Below are 14,440 nucleotides of genomic sequence, written 5' to 3' on the forward strand. Positions count from 1 at the left end.
GGCCAAAGCACAAACAAGTGAAAAATCCCATTTCATCATGCAAATGATGAGGAAGTTCTGGGTTTACACTGTAAGAGCTTTGCCTCCAGGGCACCCTAATCGTCCTTTCCAACTCCCACTCTCACCCTCATTCACTGCCAAATACGGAAAAGCAAGCCTCAGGGTGCCCTTGGAAGGCAGAGCAACCTCTAACTCTTTCTAGGCCATGTCCAAACCAAGCAACCAGGACCCCAAACTTCATAGACCCTACCTGGAAGTGCAAAATAATGGTCCAGATCAGGCCCAGGGTCAGCTTGGGGTTGCCGTCTGTGATGTCATCGTTGCGAATATTCACTAGTTTCACCTGAAAAAGAAATAAAAGCTGGTCTCAGAGCTCTGTGACTTTTTTGTTTTGATTTCATTTTTATAGATTTTCATTATTTATATGCAGTTAAGTTGGTTTTTTTGCAGTTAAATTGGTTCTGAGTTTTCACACATGTACAGATTTGTGTAACTACCACCACAATCAGGATAACAGAACAGGTACGTCAACCCGAAAAGGTGATCTCGAGCTGCCCCTTTGTAGTCAAACCCTGCCCCCAGCCCTAAATCCTGGCAACCACAGATCTGTTCCCAATTTTGCTTTTTCCAGAATGTCATATAAATGGAATCACACAGTATGTAATCTTTAGATAATAGCTTTTTTTGACTCAGCATAATGTTCATGAGATCCCCATCCAAGTTGCTGCATGTAACAACAGTTTGCTCCTTTTCGTTGTGGAGGAGTATTCCACTATACCGATATACTACACTGTAATTATCCACTCATCTATTGAAGGACATTTGCGTTGTTTCCAGTTTGGGACAATTATGAATAAAGCTCCTATATTCATGTACAGTTTTTTGTGCGAGCACATGTTTTCATTTCTCTAGGGTAAATTCCTAGGAGTGGGATTGCTGGGTCATATGGTGTATGTTTACCTTTATAAGAAACTGCCAAACTGTTGGGTTGGCCAAAAGGTTCATTCGTTTTTTTCCATCAGATGGCTCTAGTAGCACTTAGCTGTCTTTAACTTCATTCAAAACAATTTTGTTAGATTGTATGTGACAGCTGTCATATCAGTGTGTGTTTAAAAAAAGACATCAAAATTGGTGAATTTTTGTGTAACCTTTTTTTTTGTGTGTGGTATGCAGGCCTCTCACTATTGTGGCCTCTCCCGTTGCGGAACACAGGCTCCGGACACGCAGGCTCAGTGGCCATGGCTCACGGGCCCAGCCACTCCACGGCATGTGGGATCTTCCCGGACCGGGGCACGAACCCATGTCCCCTGAATCGGCAGGCGGACTCTCAACCACTGCGCCACCAGGGAAGCCCTGTGTAACCGTTTTAATGTTGAAGAAAAAAAAGCAACATTTTGGCGAATTATGCTTTATTATTATCAAGAAAGGTAAAAATGCAACTGAAAGGCAAAAACAAATTTGTGCAGTGTATGGAGAAGGTGCTATGATTGATCGAACGTGTCAAAAGTGGTCTGCGAAGTTCTGTGCTGGAGATTTCTCGCTGCACGATGCTCCACGGTCAGGTATACCAGTTGAAGTTGACAGCGATCACATAGAGACATTAATTGAGAACAATCAACGTTATACCACGCAGGAGATAGCTGACATACTCAAAATATCCAAATCAAGCGTTGAAAACCACTTGCACCAGCTTGTTTATGTTCATCGCTTTGATGCTTGGGTCCCACATAAGTTAAGTGAAAAAAACCTTCTTGACCGTATTTCCACCTGTGATTCTCTACTGAAACGTAATGAAAACATTCCATTTTTAAAACAAATTGTGATAGGCGATGAAAAGTGGATACTGTATAATAATGCAGAACAGAGGAGATTGTGGGGCAAGCGAAATGAACCACCACCAACCACACCAAAGGCCGGTCTTCATCCAAAGAAGGTGAAGTTGTGTACATGGTGGGATTGGAAGGGAGTCCTCTATTATGAGCTCCTTTTCGAAAACCAAACCATTAATTCCAACAAGTACTGCTCTCAATTAGACCAAGTGAAAGCAGCACTCGACAAAAAGCGTTCGGAATTAGTCAACAGAAAACTCATAATCTTCCATCAGGATAACGCCAAGACCATAAGTTTCTTTGATGACCAGCAAAAACTGCTACAGTTTGGCTGCGAAGTTCTGATTCACCCACTGTACTCACCAGACATTGCACCTTCAGATTTCCAATTATTTAGGTATTTACAAAATTCTCTTAATGGAAAAAATTTCAATTCCCTGGAAGACTGTAAAAGGCACCTGGAACAGTTCTTTGCTCAAAAAGATAAAAAGTTTGGGGAAGATGGAATTACGAAGTTGCCTGAAAAATGGCAGAAAGCAGTGGAACAAAAGGGTGAATATATTTGTTCAATAAAGTTCTCGGTGAAAACGAAAAATGTGTCTGATTTTTACTTTAAAAGCGAACACACTTTTTGGCCAACCCAGTATCTTCCAGCGTGATTGTACCATTTTGCAATCCCACCAGCAACCTTGCAAGCACATGCTATTATGAGTTGCTTTTTAATTAAGTCACCACAGCACTGACTTTTTTCTTTTTCTTTCTTATTTCTTCAAGGTTGAGAGAGAGAGATCTGCCACTTGTCCCTCACTGGTCTCTGGCGTGCTCCCGCCTATTTCCCCTCCTTTGTTGCAGACATCCCTACCTACCCACAACTCCCATAGCATATGCTTTACTCCTAAAATCTCATTCCAGCAACACGATGTGCACAGACACACAGGCCCTTCCCCACCAGGGTGACCAACCATCCCTGGGTGCTGGAAACTGAGGGGTTTCCTGGGACGTGGGCCTTTCAGTGCTGAAACCAAGAGTGTCCTAGGAAAACCAGCCTACTTCCAGTTCCACCTCCACCCCTGCGAGTGTCTGTTGTACCCTCATGGAGGTCCTGACAACTGTGGCAAGCCATCCTGAAGCTGCCCTCCCTTTATCTCTTCAACTGAACTGAAATCTTCATGTACTAAAGAACCAAGTGACCTCAAACAGAAGCCTCACTTCTCCCTTACACTATGGTGACCGGTGCTGTAAAATGAATGCTTGTGTCCCTCCAAAATTCATATGTTAAATCCTAACACCCAATCTGAAGGTATATGGAGGTGGGACCTTCTGGGGGTGATTAGGCCTTGAGGGAACGGAATTAGTATCTTTGTAAGAGAGACCCAGAGGGCTTCCCTGGTGGCGCAGTGGTTGAGAATCCGCCTGCCAATGCAGGGGACACGGGTTCGTGCCCCGGTCCAGGAAGATCCCACATGCCGCGGAGCGGCTGGGCCCGTGAGCCATGGCCACCGAGCCTGCGCATCCGGAGCCTGTGCTCCGCAACGGGAGAGGCCCCAACAGTGAGAGGCCCGCATACTGCCAAAAAAAAAAAAAAAAAGAGAGAGAGAGACCCAGAAAGCTCCCTCGACCTTTCCATCATGTGAGGTCACAGCTAAAAGCCATCTCTGAACCAGGACCTCACCAGATACCAAATCTGCCTCGATCTTGGACTTAACAGCATTCAGAACTGTGAGAAATAAATTTCTGTTGTTTATAAGCCACCAGGGCTGTGATACTGTGTCACAGCAACCTGAATGACCAAGACACCTGGGCAAATTCTTTCCCTTTTCTGTATCTCAGTTTCGTCTTCTGTATATTGGGAGTGGGACAACCTGCTTCTGGTCTGAGTGCAGGCTTTCTAATCACAAGCAGCCCACAGCTGGCAGGCTGGCAGTATCAGCCAAGTCCACGTTCCTCAGTCCCAACTCTGTCAGCTTTCCCGTTGCTTTCTGAAGTCTACCTTCCTTGGCCAAGCCACCTTCCAACCTCTGCCAATCTGTTCCTTGGAGACTTCACACCTAACTCCTACCTTTCCTACCTCATCTTCTACCACCTTTCTTGATAACTGTCACACTCATCTCAATGACCCAAGTATCACCCATCTGTATAACTCGTCTGCCTTCCCACTCCTGATGACTTTCATTTTCACTCTGCTTTGGAAACCTGTACAGCTACAACCTCACCATAAGCAAGAACTGCTCTAGAGCTCTCTCTGCCCTTCTCTGTGTCCACTGTTAACCGCTCACATTTTTACTGTAGCCAAGTAACCAATCTCCTCTCCATCCTTATTTATATTGCTAGCTAATCAGTTCTTCTCAATTCATCTTTTGCCCATTAAGGCCCTCTCTGGTTTCCTGTAACTCTACATACAGACATTCCAACGCTGCTCTCTCTGGTCCCCTAAACACGTCAGCCTCCAATTCTCCTACCTCTTTTCATTTATCAATTTATTCCACAAGTATTTATTAAGTGCTGATTATGGACGATTCATGATGACAAGTGATGAAGATAAAAATGTTAAGTAAGATCACATTCCCTGTCCTCACGGGCCTACAATGCATTACAGCAAACAGAGAAATAACAATAAAGTAATAAGCATTATATTAGAAGCAAACTGCTACAGGAGTACACAGAAAAAGGATTTCCCAAGTTAATGAGAATTACTGATAAGAGTGACAAAAATGAACTAACTCCAAAAATATGTGTACCATCTAATGTCATCGTGACCGGTGCTGTTGCCTGGCGACTGTAGCTATACCAAGTCTTTCCAAACGGCTCTCCAGGCAGATGATCTCTGACTCCCTCATGCATCTACCTTCCTCCTCTCCACAAACTTTCTGTGTCTTTATCCCTCCTTCCTTCCTCCTCCCTGTATCCCAGAAGAGGCATTTGTTTCCTTTCGTTTTCAAAGAAACCACGTCAGCTGTGCTCTGTATCTCATCCCTCTATCCCTGGGCTCGGTTCCATCAATTAGGAAGCAATGGGAGGAGGAAACGTGTGTAGAAAGCAGCACAGGAGAAGCGTTAAACAAATGTCAGGAGACCTGGGTGGAAGTCCCAGCTTTGCTCTACCTTGTGTGATTGGGGGCAGGTCATTTCTCAGTTTCCTTCCGTATGAAACAAAAAGGCTGGACTAGAGGATCTCCAAGGCACCTTCCGGGGTAACAGGCTCTGACTCATACCCCTCCTTGCTCTCATTCTGCCCTCCTCTCTTCGCTGGCTTCTCCCCCTATGTCTAAAAATATGTTGCCATCTTCCTTCTTTATCCTTTATCCTTCCTTCCTTATTTAGTAAAGAGGGAAAACCTTCTTTACTATGTCCTAAACACTTTTCTGCTCTACTGAGGCTGTTCTCTTAAGTCACCAATGCTGCACAGCTGAGACCTTCGCCTCAGCTCCATGTGCTGTTCAGCCATCCTGACCATCCCCTCACCCAGTTCTCATGATGATGGAGCACTCTGGTTTTCCCTCTTCCTAGACGATGTACCTTTTACCATCTTCTGTGCTGCTTTATTTTTTATCTTCCCTTTGACCTCCACCTGAGGTGAGTCAATCTTTCATATCTTGATCTCCTCTAAGACTCTCCCCACCTCAGACAGGCCACAAACTCTATGTAAGGACCACCAAATGCTTTGTCCAAACACAATACAGCTGCTCACTAGCAAGCAAGACTCAGAACTGCATCGGTCAGATTTACTGAGGACTTACCAGGGGTGCTGAGAACATCTAGGGACCCGATGCCAACATTCCCTGGCAGAATGGGGAACACAAGGGACACTCTTACCTGTCGCTGCTTTAGGAAGTCCAGGGCAATCTGCACATTCTGTAGCCTGTGAAAACGCATCCTGCCCTTCTCCCGGGGCTGCAAACAAACAAACAAAAGGGATGTTAATTTCAGCGACACCAATTTACCCATGCAGACCTCTTTCCTCTTTCATTTCAAGGACTAAAAGACCACAGAGAATTCCTCATGATTGAAGCCAGGCGTGGGAGCATCACATAAAGCACCCCCCAGGGCAGGACCTGTGTGTGTTTTCACCATGCTTGCTGAGGCCCCAGAATGCCTTGTTTACCACTAGGATCCCCGTGAACACACAGCCCGTGTGAATGCAAATGCTTAGGTAGTGCCGCAGCTCCTCTATGGGTTCTTCTGCAGTCGTACGTGGCAGAACTTGATTCTGGATATGACGTTAATGGGAACAAAGACTTGCCTCTATGGCTCCCAGAATCGCAGTTAAATGCTATTGTAAGGAAGGGTAGAAAGTCCTAATTGCATACTGCACAGTAATGGACACAGCCAACTGTATTACAAACCTGGCAAAAGAAACTAGAGGTAGCCAATTTTATACTAGGGAATGAGGAGTTACACATGCTCAACAAGCAAGTGAAAAAACCTAAAATGGAAGGCAGAAATCAGGAAGAAACCTATTTTCTAGGAAGATGGGTGTTGGTGTAGCAAAGCCACGCTTTACCCCAGTATGAAATACCCAGAGCAAAAAGGACCTTGATGACGTAGGGCTGTTCAACACGGTCCTCCCAAGAAAGGTATTTCCTGCCAGTCACCCAGTCCTGGATGTCATACAAGCCACAGGGGAGAGGCTTTTTTTTTTACCCCAGTATGAAATACCCAGAGCAAAAAGGACCTTGATGACGTAGGGCTGTTCAACACGGTCCTCCCAAGAAAGGTATTTCCTGCCAGTCACCCAGTCCTGGATGTCATACAAGCCACAGGGGAGAGGCTTGTATGACACCTTCACCCAGTGCCCCTGGTGCCCATCCCTACCGCCTCGTCCACTGCTCAACTCCTATCCATCCAGAAGTGCAGGAAGTGTTTCCCCAGTGGGTACAGGGACTGCTACCTATCTCTGGAACATTTTCTCCTGCTCACTTTCCAATGTTGTTTTTATTTTACTACAATTGGGACTAAAACATTACTCTCACTAGATCATACCCAATTCATTTGTAAATGTCAAATTGGTACTAATTAAAGGCCAATAAAATACAAGGTAGCTCTGTTGTGGGCACCTGCACAGAAGAAACACTGCCCCAGGTTGAAATGGGCAAAAAGTAACCCACCATGTGGAAAGATGGGGTGGAAGCATCTCTGTGGGGGTCCCCTAATCCTTCTAAACAAAACTCCCAAACCAGAATAATCGACAGAGAGGATGAGGCCTCTCTGTGAAACAGGATAACTTCATAAGTCAAAGTTTTAGGAAAAATCTTAGTGAGAACCTCTTCTCAGTCATTTCAGCTAAACTAATTGTGACTATAGCTTAGAAGATGACAGAGCCTGTGAAACTGAAGACTCTAAGGCAATGGGAAGGGAGATCAATGAGGTGAAAAGATGACTTTAAGAGGACAGGGAATGGGGATATTGCCTAAGCCCTCTTTCTGGAGAAAGATCATAGGCTATAGCTTAGAGCCTGCAAGCAGAAAATGGCCTTCTTACACACTCTAATCTTTACTCCTAAGTACTCCCCACCAAAAATACGCTTAAGAACAGGCAAGTTAAATATCTGTCCTCTACAGCAACTAGAGATGTTATTGACCAAGCAGAGTATCTCCATGCAGTGAGTGGTTTGCAAACACCAGGCTCTTCTGAAAACAAATGACATGGTGTGTGGTGAGAACCTGGAGGCCAGAGAGATGGAGAGTCCCCGTTAGTCTGGAGTGTGGAGTCATAAGCAATAACTGTCATGCTGTCAACTAAGCTTTCCACGATTCTGTGATCTCGACTCAGACGACATAGCAAGGCCACCAGAAAGCCATGGGTCTCCAGGTCACAAAGGGACTTGATGCCACCAAACACCCTTATTCTTTTCGTGCCAGCTACTCTCAGATAAGCAAAGCAATTCCCACTCCAGGATCATCCAACAGTGGCAAGAGGCACAATTAGTTTTAACCACTTTCTTTGGGACCCAAATTCCCAGGTGGACGGGGAAGAAGGCAACTGGTAACTGAGCTACTTGGAGACCCAGAGAACCCCAAACTCTCTGATGGCCCTGCAGTGCCGGCTGGGATGCTGGTGGCCCCAGGAGGACCTACTACATCATCATCATCATCATCTTCCTCCTGCTCCTTGCTGTTTGTATGGCGCCAGGAGGGCATGCTCACCAGACGGAGGGTCTTCAGCCCTGCTGGCTCCTTTGGCCACCAACCAAGACAAAGACACGACAGAATAACAGGAAATTCACAACACATAAATGAAAAGGAAATGAATGCAGGAAAAAAAAAGGTGAAAATAAATATGAAAATACCCTCCCCCCTCCAGAAAGATGCAAAAACCAAATTAAGACCAGAGCAGATGGTTATATTGAACACTTCTTTTGTTGAAACACAGCTTTAATTCTCCACGGCCACCCACCCTCCCTACTTCTGTGAATCAAGTAAGGCAGAGCGGAGGATGAGAATAACCATGAAGGACATATTTGGGTGGTTTTTGGTGAAAAGATGATATTTTACGACTATCTCCATAAACACCTGTAGGTTTTCAAAGGTTAGGAAAAGAAATCAGATTGGAGTGGTTTTAACCTGTTTTTTAAGCACTTTTCAATCACTGAAAAGAATCACTTTTCAATATAAGATCACTACAAATTCATCAAATATACCAGCCAAATTGCCCAAAATATAACTTTGTGAGCACTGTTAAGTCCAGCACAGTGAAAGTAAAATTCTGATTACTTAGGAGATTTATAAATGAGGGCCAGAGAAGAACTAGAATTCATATGCACTGGCTATGTTCATAAAAGCACCTGTCAATTTTAGGCCATTAAACATTATAAAATTAATTCTATTGTAAGACCAAAAAAAAATGAAACCAAAACAAAGGCCCCAGGCGAAGGCAAAAGAAGCTATTACTTAGGGAGTGAAATCTAATGTGCCAAATCCTGCTCTTGAAACACAACAAACAATGACTAAGAATTCACCAAAGGCGGTGAGCATACTGGCTCCAGCAGCTACTCCAGCGGTGTGCCTCTCCAGAGCACTCCTCCCTCACAGGTGTTTCCAGTATTCAGCCCTGGCCTTTTCTAAATGAAAAGTATGCTGTCTACAACGCTGGAGTTAGAGCAGGAGCTGCAGAGGATCACAGGCTTCCATCAGGCTCCCATCAGGCTCCCATATAGGAAACAATGAGCCCACAGAGAGATTACGCTGATCCCTCAAACAAAGTGAAGATAAGAACTCCTGAGCCAAGAGGTTCAGACAGCCTTTGCCCTCAGATAGGTAAGTGTTTCCACAAGCCACATTTAATACATCTGGGGAGGAAGCAGGCATGTTTAACTATCCAAGGAGCCCAGACGTACTCCGACTGGGGCTATGCTCAGACAGCAACTTCAGCACTTCTCCAACCCTGTGAAAGACAGGGAATCCCAGAAGGGAGAAAGTGAGGTGATTTGGAAAAAAAAGACTCTAAACACCTGGGCTTTTAAATGTAAATTTCAGGTCTTTGTTGAATATAGAACAATTCATAGTAGAAGGGAAAACAGGAGGAGTCTATATAGACTAGAAATAAAGCTGTAGGAAGAAAAATACACCTTATTCAAAAATCTTTAAATGTAAATCTGCTATTCCTGAAACACTAGCATCTATAAACAGATAAAGAACAAGTCAGGAGAAAACATGCAAATATGAAAGGAACAGACCTGATACTTGATTCCATCAAGAAATGAGAATATATGATACATCAGGTTAAATTAAGATGAAATTACATCATTTATAAAGCGTTAAGTCTCAGTTATAAAGTCCACCAATTACCTCTTCTACTTTTTCCTCCCATGTAACAGACCACACACAGTGACAGCCACTGCCCTAGCACTCAACAAGGTGGACCCATATGTCATTAATAGGGCCACACCTGTGAGGTCAACTCATTAGGAGAAGAGAGAAGCTCACCAGTTTGATGCCTGAGAGGACCTCCAGCAGAGAGATCAGGTTATGGCCATCCCGCAGATCTTCATAAAGATCATTGATGTGCTTCCGGACCTGTGCATGAGAGTGAAACAGACTTATTTTTATTCTATCTTGAATTATTTTATTATCTACACAAGAATCTCTGGTCCTAGGTGAACACAAATTAAAGAATTTGAAACTGGAAACAAAAAATTCAGGAATTTTCAGGTTGGAGTACAATACATATGAAATGGTAACACTTAACAGAAGTGTATGTGTGTGTTTTTTTTAATTGAGGCCAGGGACTTCCCTGGTGGCACAGTGGTTAAGAATCCGCCTGCCAATGCAGGAGACACGGGTTCGAGCTCTGGTCCAGGAAGATCCCACATGCTGCGGAGCAACTAAGCCCGTGTGCCACAACTACTGAGCCTGCGCTCTAGAGCCCGCAAGCCACAACTACTAAGCCTGTGAGCCACAACTACTGAAGCCCGCGCGCCTAGAGCCCGTGCTCTGCAACAAGAGAAGCCACCGCAATGAGAAGCCCACGCACAGCAACGAACAGTAGCCCCCACTCACCACAATTAGAGAAAGCCCGCACGCAGCAACAAAGACGCAACGCGGCCAAAAATACATATAAAATAAATAAGTAAATTTATAATTAATAAGTAAATTGAGGCCAGATCCATTACACACTCCAGCCAACCATGAAAAATACTCCAGAAAGTTTGGACTAGGGATGGGGAGTCTTAATCACCCTGAAACATCTCAGGAATTATTATGGACCAAAATGTGAAATGACGGCCAATGATGGATAGATGAGACCAGTTAGAGTCAGAAAAGCCTTCCAGAGTGCTACGAAGGAAACTAAAATGCTAGATACCCAGTATTCCATATGGTGTACCTTAATTTAACCCCTTTCTTACCAAATACTTTTTTTTTTTTTAATTTATTTTTGGCTGAGTTGGGTCTTCGTTGCTCGATGCGGGCTTTCTCTAGTTGCGGCGAGCGAGGGCTACTCTTTGTTGCAGTACATGGGTTTCTCACTGCGGTGGCTTCTCTTGTTGCAGAGCATGGACTCTAAGCACGAGGGCTTCAGTAGTTGTGGCACGTGGGCTTCAGCAGTTGTGGCACGCAGGCTTCAGTAGTTGTGGATCGCGGGCTCCAGAGCGCAGGCTCAGTAGTTGTGGCACATGGGCTTAGTTGCTCCGCGGCATGTGGGATCTTCCTGGACCAGGGCTTGAACCCGTGTCCTCTGCATCGGCAGGCAGATTCTTAACCACTGCACCACCAGGGAAGCCCCTAACCAATACTTCTAATAGTGAACTTGAGAAATACCTTCCTTTTGGGAAAAAACAATTCTAATTTTATAACTGAAACTATGCAAAAACAGATATCACTTTAGAAAAATGTGTGGGTAATGTCAAACATTGCGCTAATGCTTTAGATGTTATCTCATCTATCCCTCATATCCATGAGGTAGGTATTATTATTCCTGTTTTACACATGAGGAAATGAGACACAAAGAGATTAAGTAACTTGCCTAAGGTCACAAGTGGAAAGACTGGCCTCAGTTTGGTCTTTCTTTTTTTTTTTTTTTTTTTTTTTTTTTCTTCGCGGTACGCGGGCCTCTCACTGCTGTGGCCTCTCCCGATGCAGAGCACAGGCTCCGGACACGCAGGCTCGGCGGCCATGGCTCACGGGCCCAGCCGCTCCGCGGCATGTGGGATCTTCCCAGACCGGGGCACGAACCTGTGTCCCCTGCGTCAGCAGGCAGACTCTCAACCACTGCGCCACCAGGGAAGCCCTGGTCTTTCTGATATTAGTCTTTGCCATTATTACAATACTCTGTAATCAGACGTAATCTCTTTTTTTCTACTTAATCCAAACAACTGCCCTGTGAAGTTTATTTATTACTCCCATTCTATAACAGAAACTGAGGAAGCTAAGGCTCTGAGAAGTTATGGTCCCACAGCTGTGGGAAGTGCCTAAAGTGACTGATTCATTCCAAGTCTAGTGACAACTTCACTGAGTGATATGCTCAAACACAGAATCAGAAGACAATTGGAAATTACAAGGAAGAAGATTCTTTTCAACATAATTAATTTTCTAGACAATAAGAGAAAGGGTTACTCTCAGAATAGTGGATTTCTAGTCACTGGAGTTTTTCAAGCAGAGACTAGGATATTGGAATTTCTACATTCACATGGAAGATTGAACTATAAGTCCTTTCCAACTATAATATTCTAGCATTCAAAACAGACTGCAAATCAGAAAAGATAAAGGCTGGAAACATCTCAATAAACTTCCTAGAAAGGAAAGAACTTGAAGGATTAGAAAATGTTTCATAGAAAGAGCAGGGGAAAACCACATAAGGCTAGGTATAGGGGTGGAAACATGCAAGACATGCATGTTTGTACGTGTGTGTGAAGGAATAAGAAGCTGACAGGCAGATAACCCTACTGGAGAAAACGGTTCATGATAAACTGAATAATAGGTTTCAAATGTTTAAAAATTAAATATAGGTTTCAAATATTTAAAGAATATTTCTTCAATTTTTTTGTGCTACTGACAATATGACACACATTTTAGTTTAATCTGCAATATTAACATTTTCTCCCTCACTTTCTTAAGTTTAGACAATGAATGAAACAATACATTTACCTCAGACTTGTATCACTTGTTGACTTCCATGGTGTAAATACTCTCTTGAAATGACCAATTTCAAGCTATTAGTATAATATCACTAAAAGCAATGTTGGGAAGAAATGTACAGTAGCACACCAATATACAGAATTTCCATCAGAGAGATACAACAGACGTAACTGACCTCAAGAGCACAGATGGTAATAACATAATAAAGTAACTGAAGTGATGAGCTTTGAATATTTATTACCTTTATTTTAAATATAATTTATTTAATTGTAAGTTTACATAATTTAATTTTTAATAATGGCTGTGCTTAGCAAATAGCTCACAAAGTTCCTGAAAGTTTAATATTTGGCTCTCACGAGCCCATGACAGTTGGCTCCAACACACCAGTGGCTCTAAGACTTCAAGACCCCTCCCTCATGTGGGTCCAAGGGTTCAACCACAGTGCACCACTGAAGAAATTAGCAGGTCATAAGAGCTGGAAAGGAAGTTTGATTTGACAAGTTCAATCTGAAGTATGTTGAATTTAAAACAACAGCAAAGGAGCTACAAATGGAAATGTTCCTGAAGCAGCTGAAAATACCAGAATTTAATCTGGGGCAGCTGAGAACTTAAGTTTAGAAGTCATATGCATGGAGGTGCTGGCTAAAGACATGGGAAATGTTGGGCTTTCTGGGTTAGGGCAAAAAAGAAGAGCAGAGTGCTAAGGGCTGAGCCTGAAGGAATAGCCAAAATTAGAAGGCAGGAGATGGGAAAGCAATCAACAAAGGAGGGGGGGCGGGTAGGGGAAAAGGCAGTCAAAGAGGTAGGCAACAAACCAACAAAGTATAATCAAGGAAGCGATGATCACCAGTATCAAATGCAATAGGACAAGGAGAACGAAGACTAAGAAAGGCTTTCCTACAAATAAGAGTGCTTTTTGTGAGAATAATTTTCTAGAGAGTGGTGGAATGGAAATCAGATTTTAAATGAACAGTAGGTTTTAAAAAGTCAGAAATTATTAAATACTTGTTATTAGGATTAAGAAGAGAAGAAACAGGGACTTTCCTGGTGGTGCAGTGGTTAAGAATCCACCTGCCAATGCAGGGAACACGGGTTCGATCCCTGGTCCGGGAAGATCCCACATGCCGCGGAGCAACTAAGCCCGTGTGCAACAACTACTGAGCCTGCGCTCTGGAGCCCACGAGCCACAACTACTGAGCCCACGTGCCACAACTACTGAAGCCCACGCGCCTAGAGCCCGTGCTCCGCAACAAGAGAAGCCACCGCCATGAGAAGCCCACGCACTGCAACGAAGAGTAGCCCCCGCTCGCCGCAACTAGAGAAAGCCCGCGGGGCTTCCCTGGTGGCTCAGTGGTTGAGAGGCCGCCTGCCGATGCAGGAGACACGGGCTCGTGCCCCGGTCCGGGAAGATCCCACATGCCGCGGAGTGGCTGGGCCTGTGAGCCATGGCCTCTGAGCCTGTGCGTCCAGAGCCTGTGCCCCGCAACGGGAGAGGCCACAACAGTGAGAGGCCCGCGTACCAAAAAAAAAAAGAGAGAAAGCCCGCGCGCAGCAACAAAGACCCAATGCGGCCAAAAATAAATAAATAAAATAAAATAAATTTATAAAAAAAAAAGAAGAGAAGAAACAATAATGAGGGATTTATTACCGACAGGTAAGACCTGAACATAGGGTATAAAAATCGGGAGTGGTCAACAAGTAATTATTTAAATAAATTACACAGGGTTGCGGACCAGGTGAGATCATGTTATCGATAGGATACCAGACACCACGGACTGCTGAAAACAAAAAGGAAGTACTTGAAATGTAAAGTTAGTTTTACATCAAGGCCCCAATATCTCCTTCTGAAAATTCCGGTTTATGTTTTACACCTGTGAATAGCAAAATTCAACCACCTTACAAGAAATTTAGATGAGTCCTAGTTTACTGTTTCTCAGTCTTTGTGTGATTATAATAACCAAGTAACTATGAAAACCAGTAGAGAGATATAGACAAAAGTAATGCGGGAAGGGAGTGTAGTGAGATTTTTTTTTTTTCTCGG

The 14,440-nt window shown here is 44.0% G+C and overlaps 1 protein-coding gene across 1 annotated transcript in view; it reads right to left on the reverse strand.

Moving 5' to 3' along the window:
- MACF1 (microtubule actin crosslinking factor 1) overlaps positions 1-14,440 on the reverse strand; it is a 350,964-nt gene that overhangs the window by 204,527 nt on the left and 131,997 nt on the right. Inside the window, exons 3-5 of the mRNA XM_007453778.1 lie at positions 9,751-9,840; positions 5,642-5,719; positions 251-343 (exon numbers count right to left, since the gene is read on the reverse strand). Coding sequence (XP_007453840.1) covers positions 251-343; positions 5,642-5,719; positions 9,751-9,840 — 261 coding nt within the window. The remainder of the gene's footprint in view (positions 1-250; positions 344-5,641; positions 5,720-9,750; positions 9,841-14,440) is intronic.

Source organism: Lipotes vexillifer, unplaced genomic scaffold (assembly GCF_000442215.2).
Source record: "Lipotes vexillifer unplaced genomic scaffold, Lipotes_vexillifer_v1.1 scaffold213, whole genome shotgun sequence".
NCBI lineage: Eukaryota > Metazoa > Chordata > Mammalia > Artiodactyla > Lipotidae > Lipotes > Lipotes vexillifer.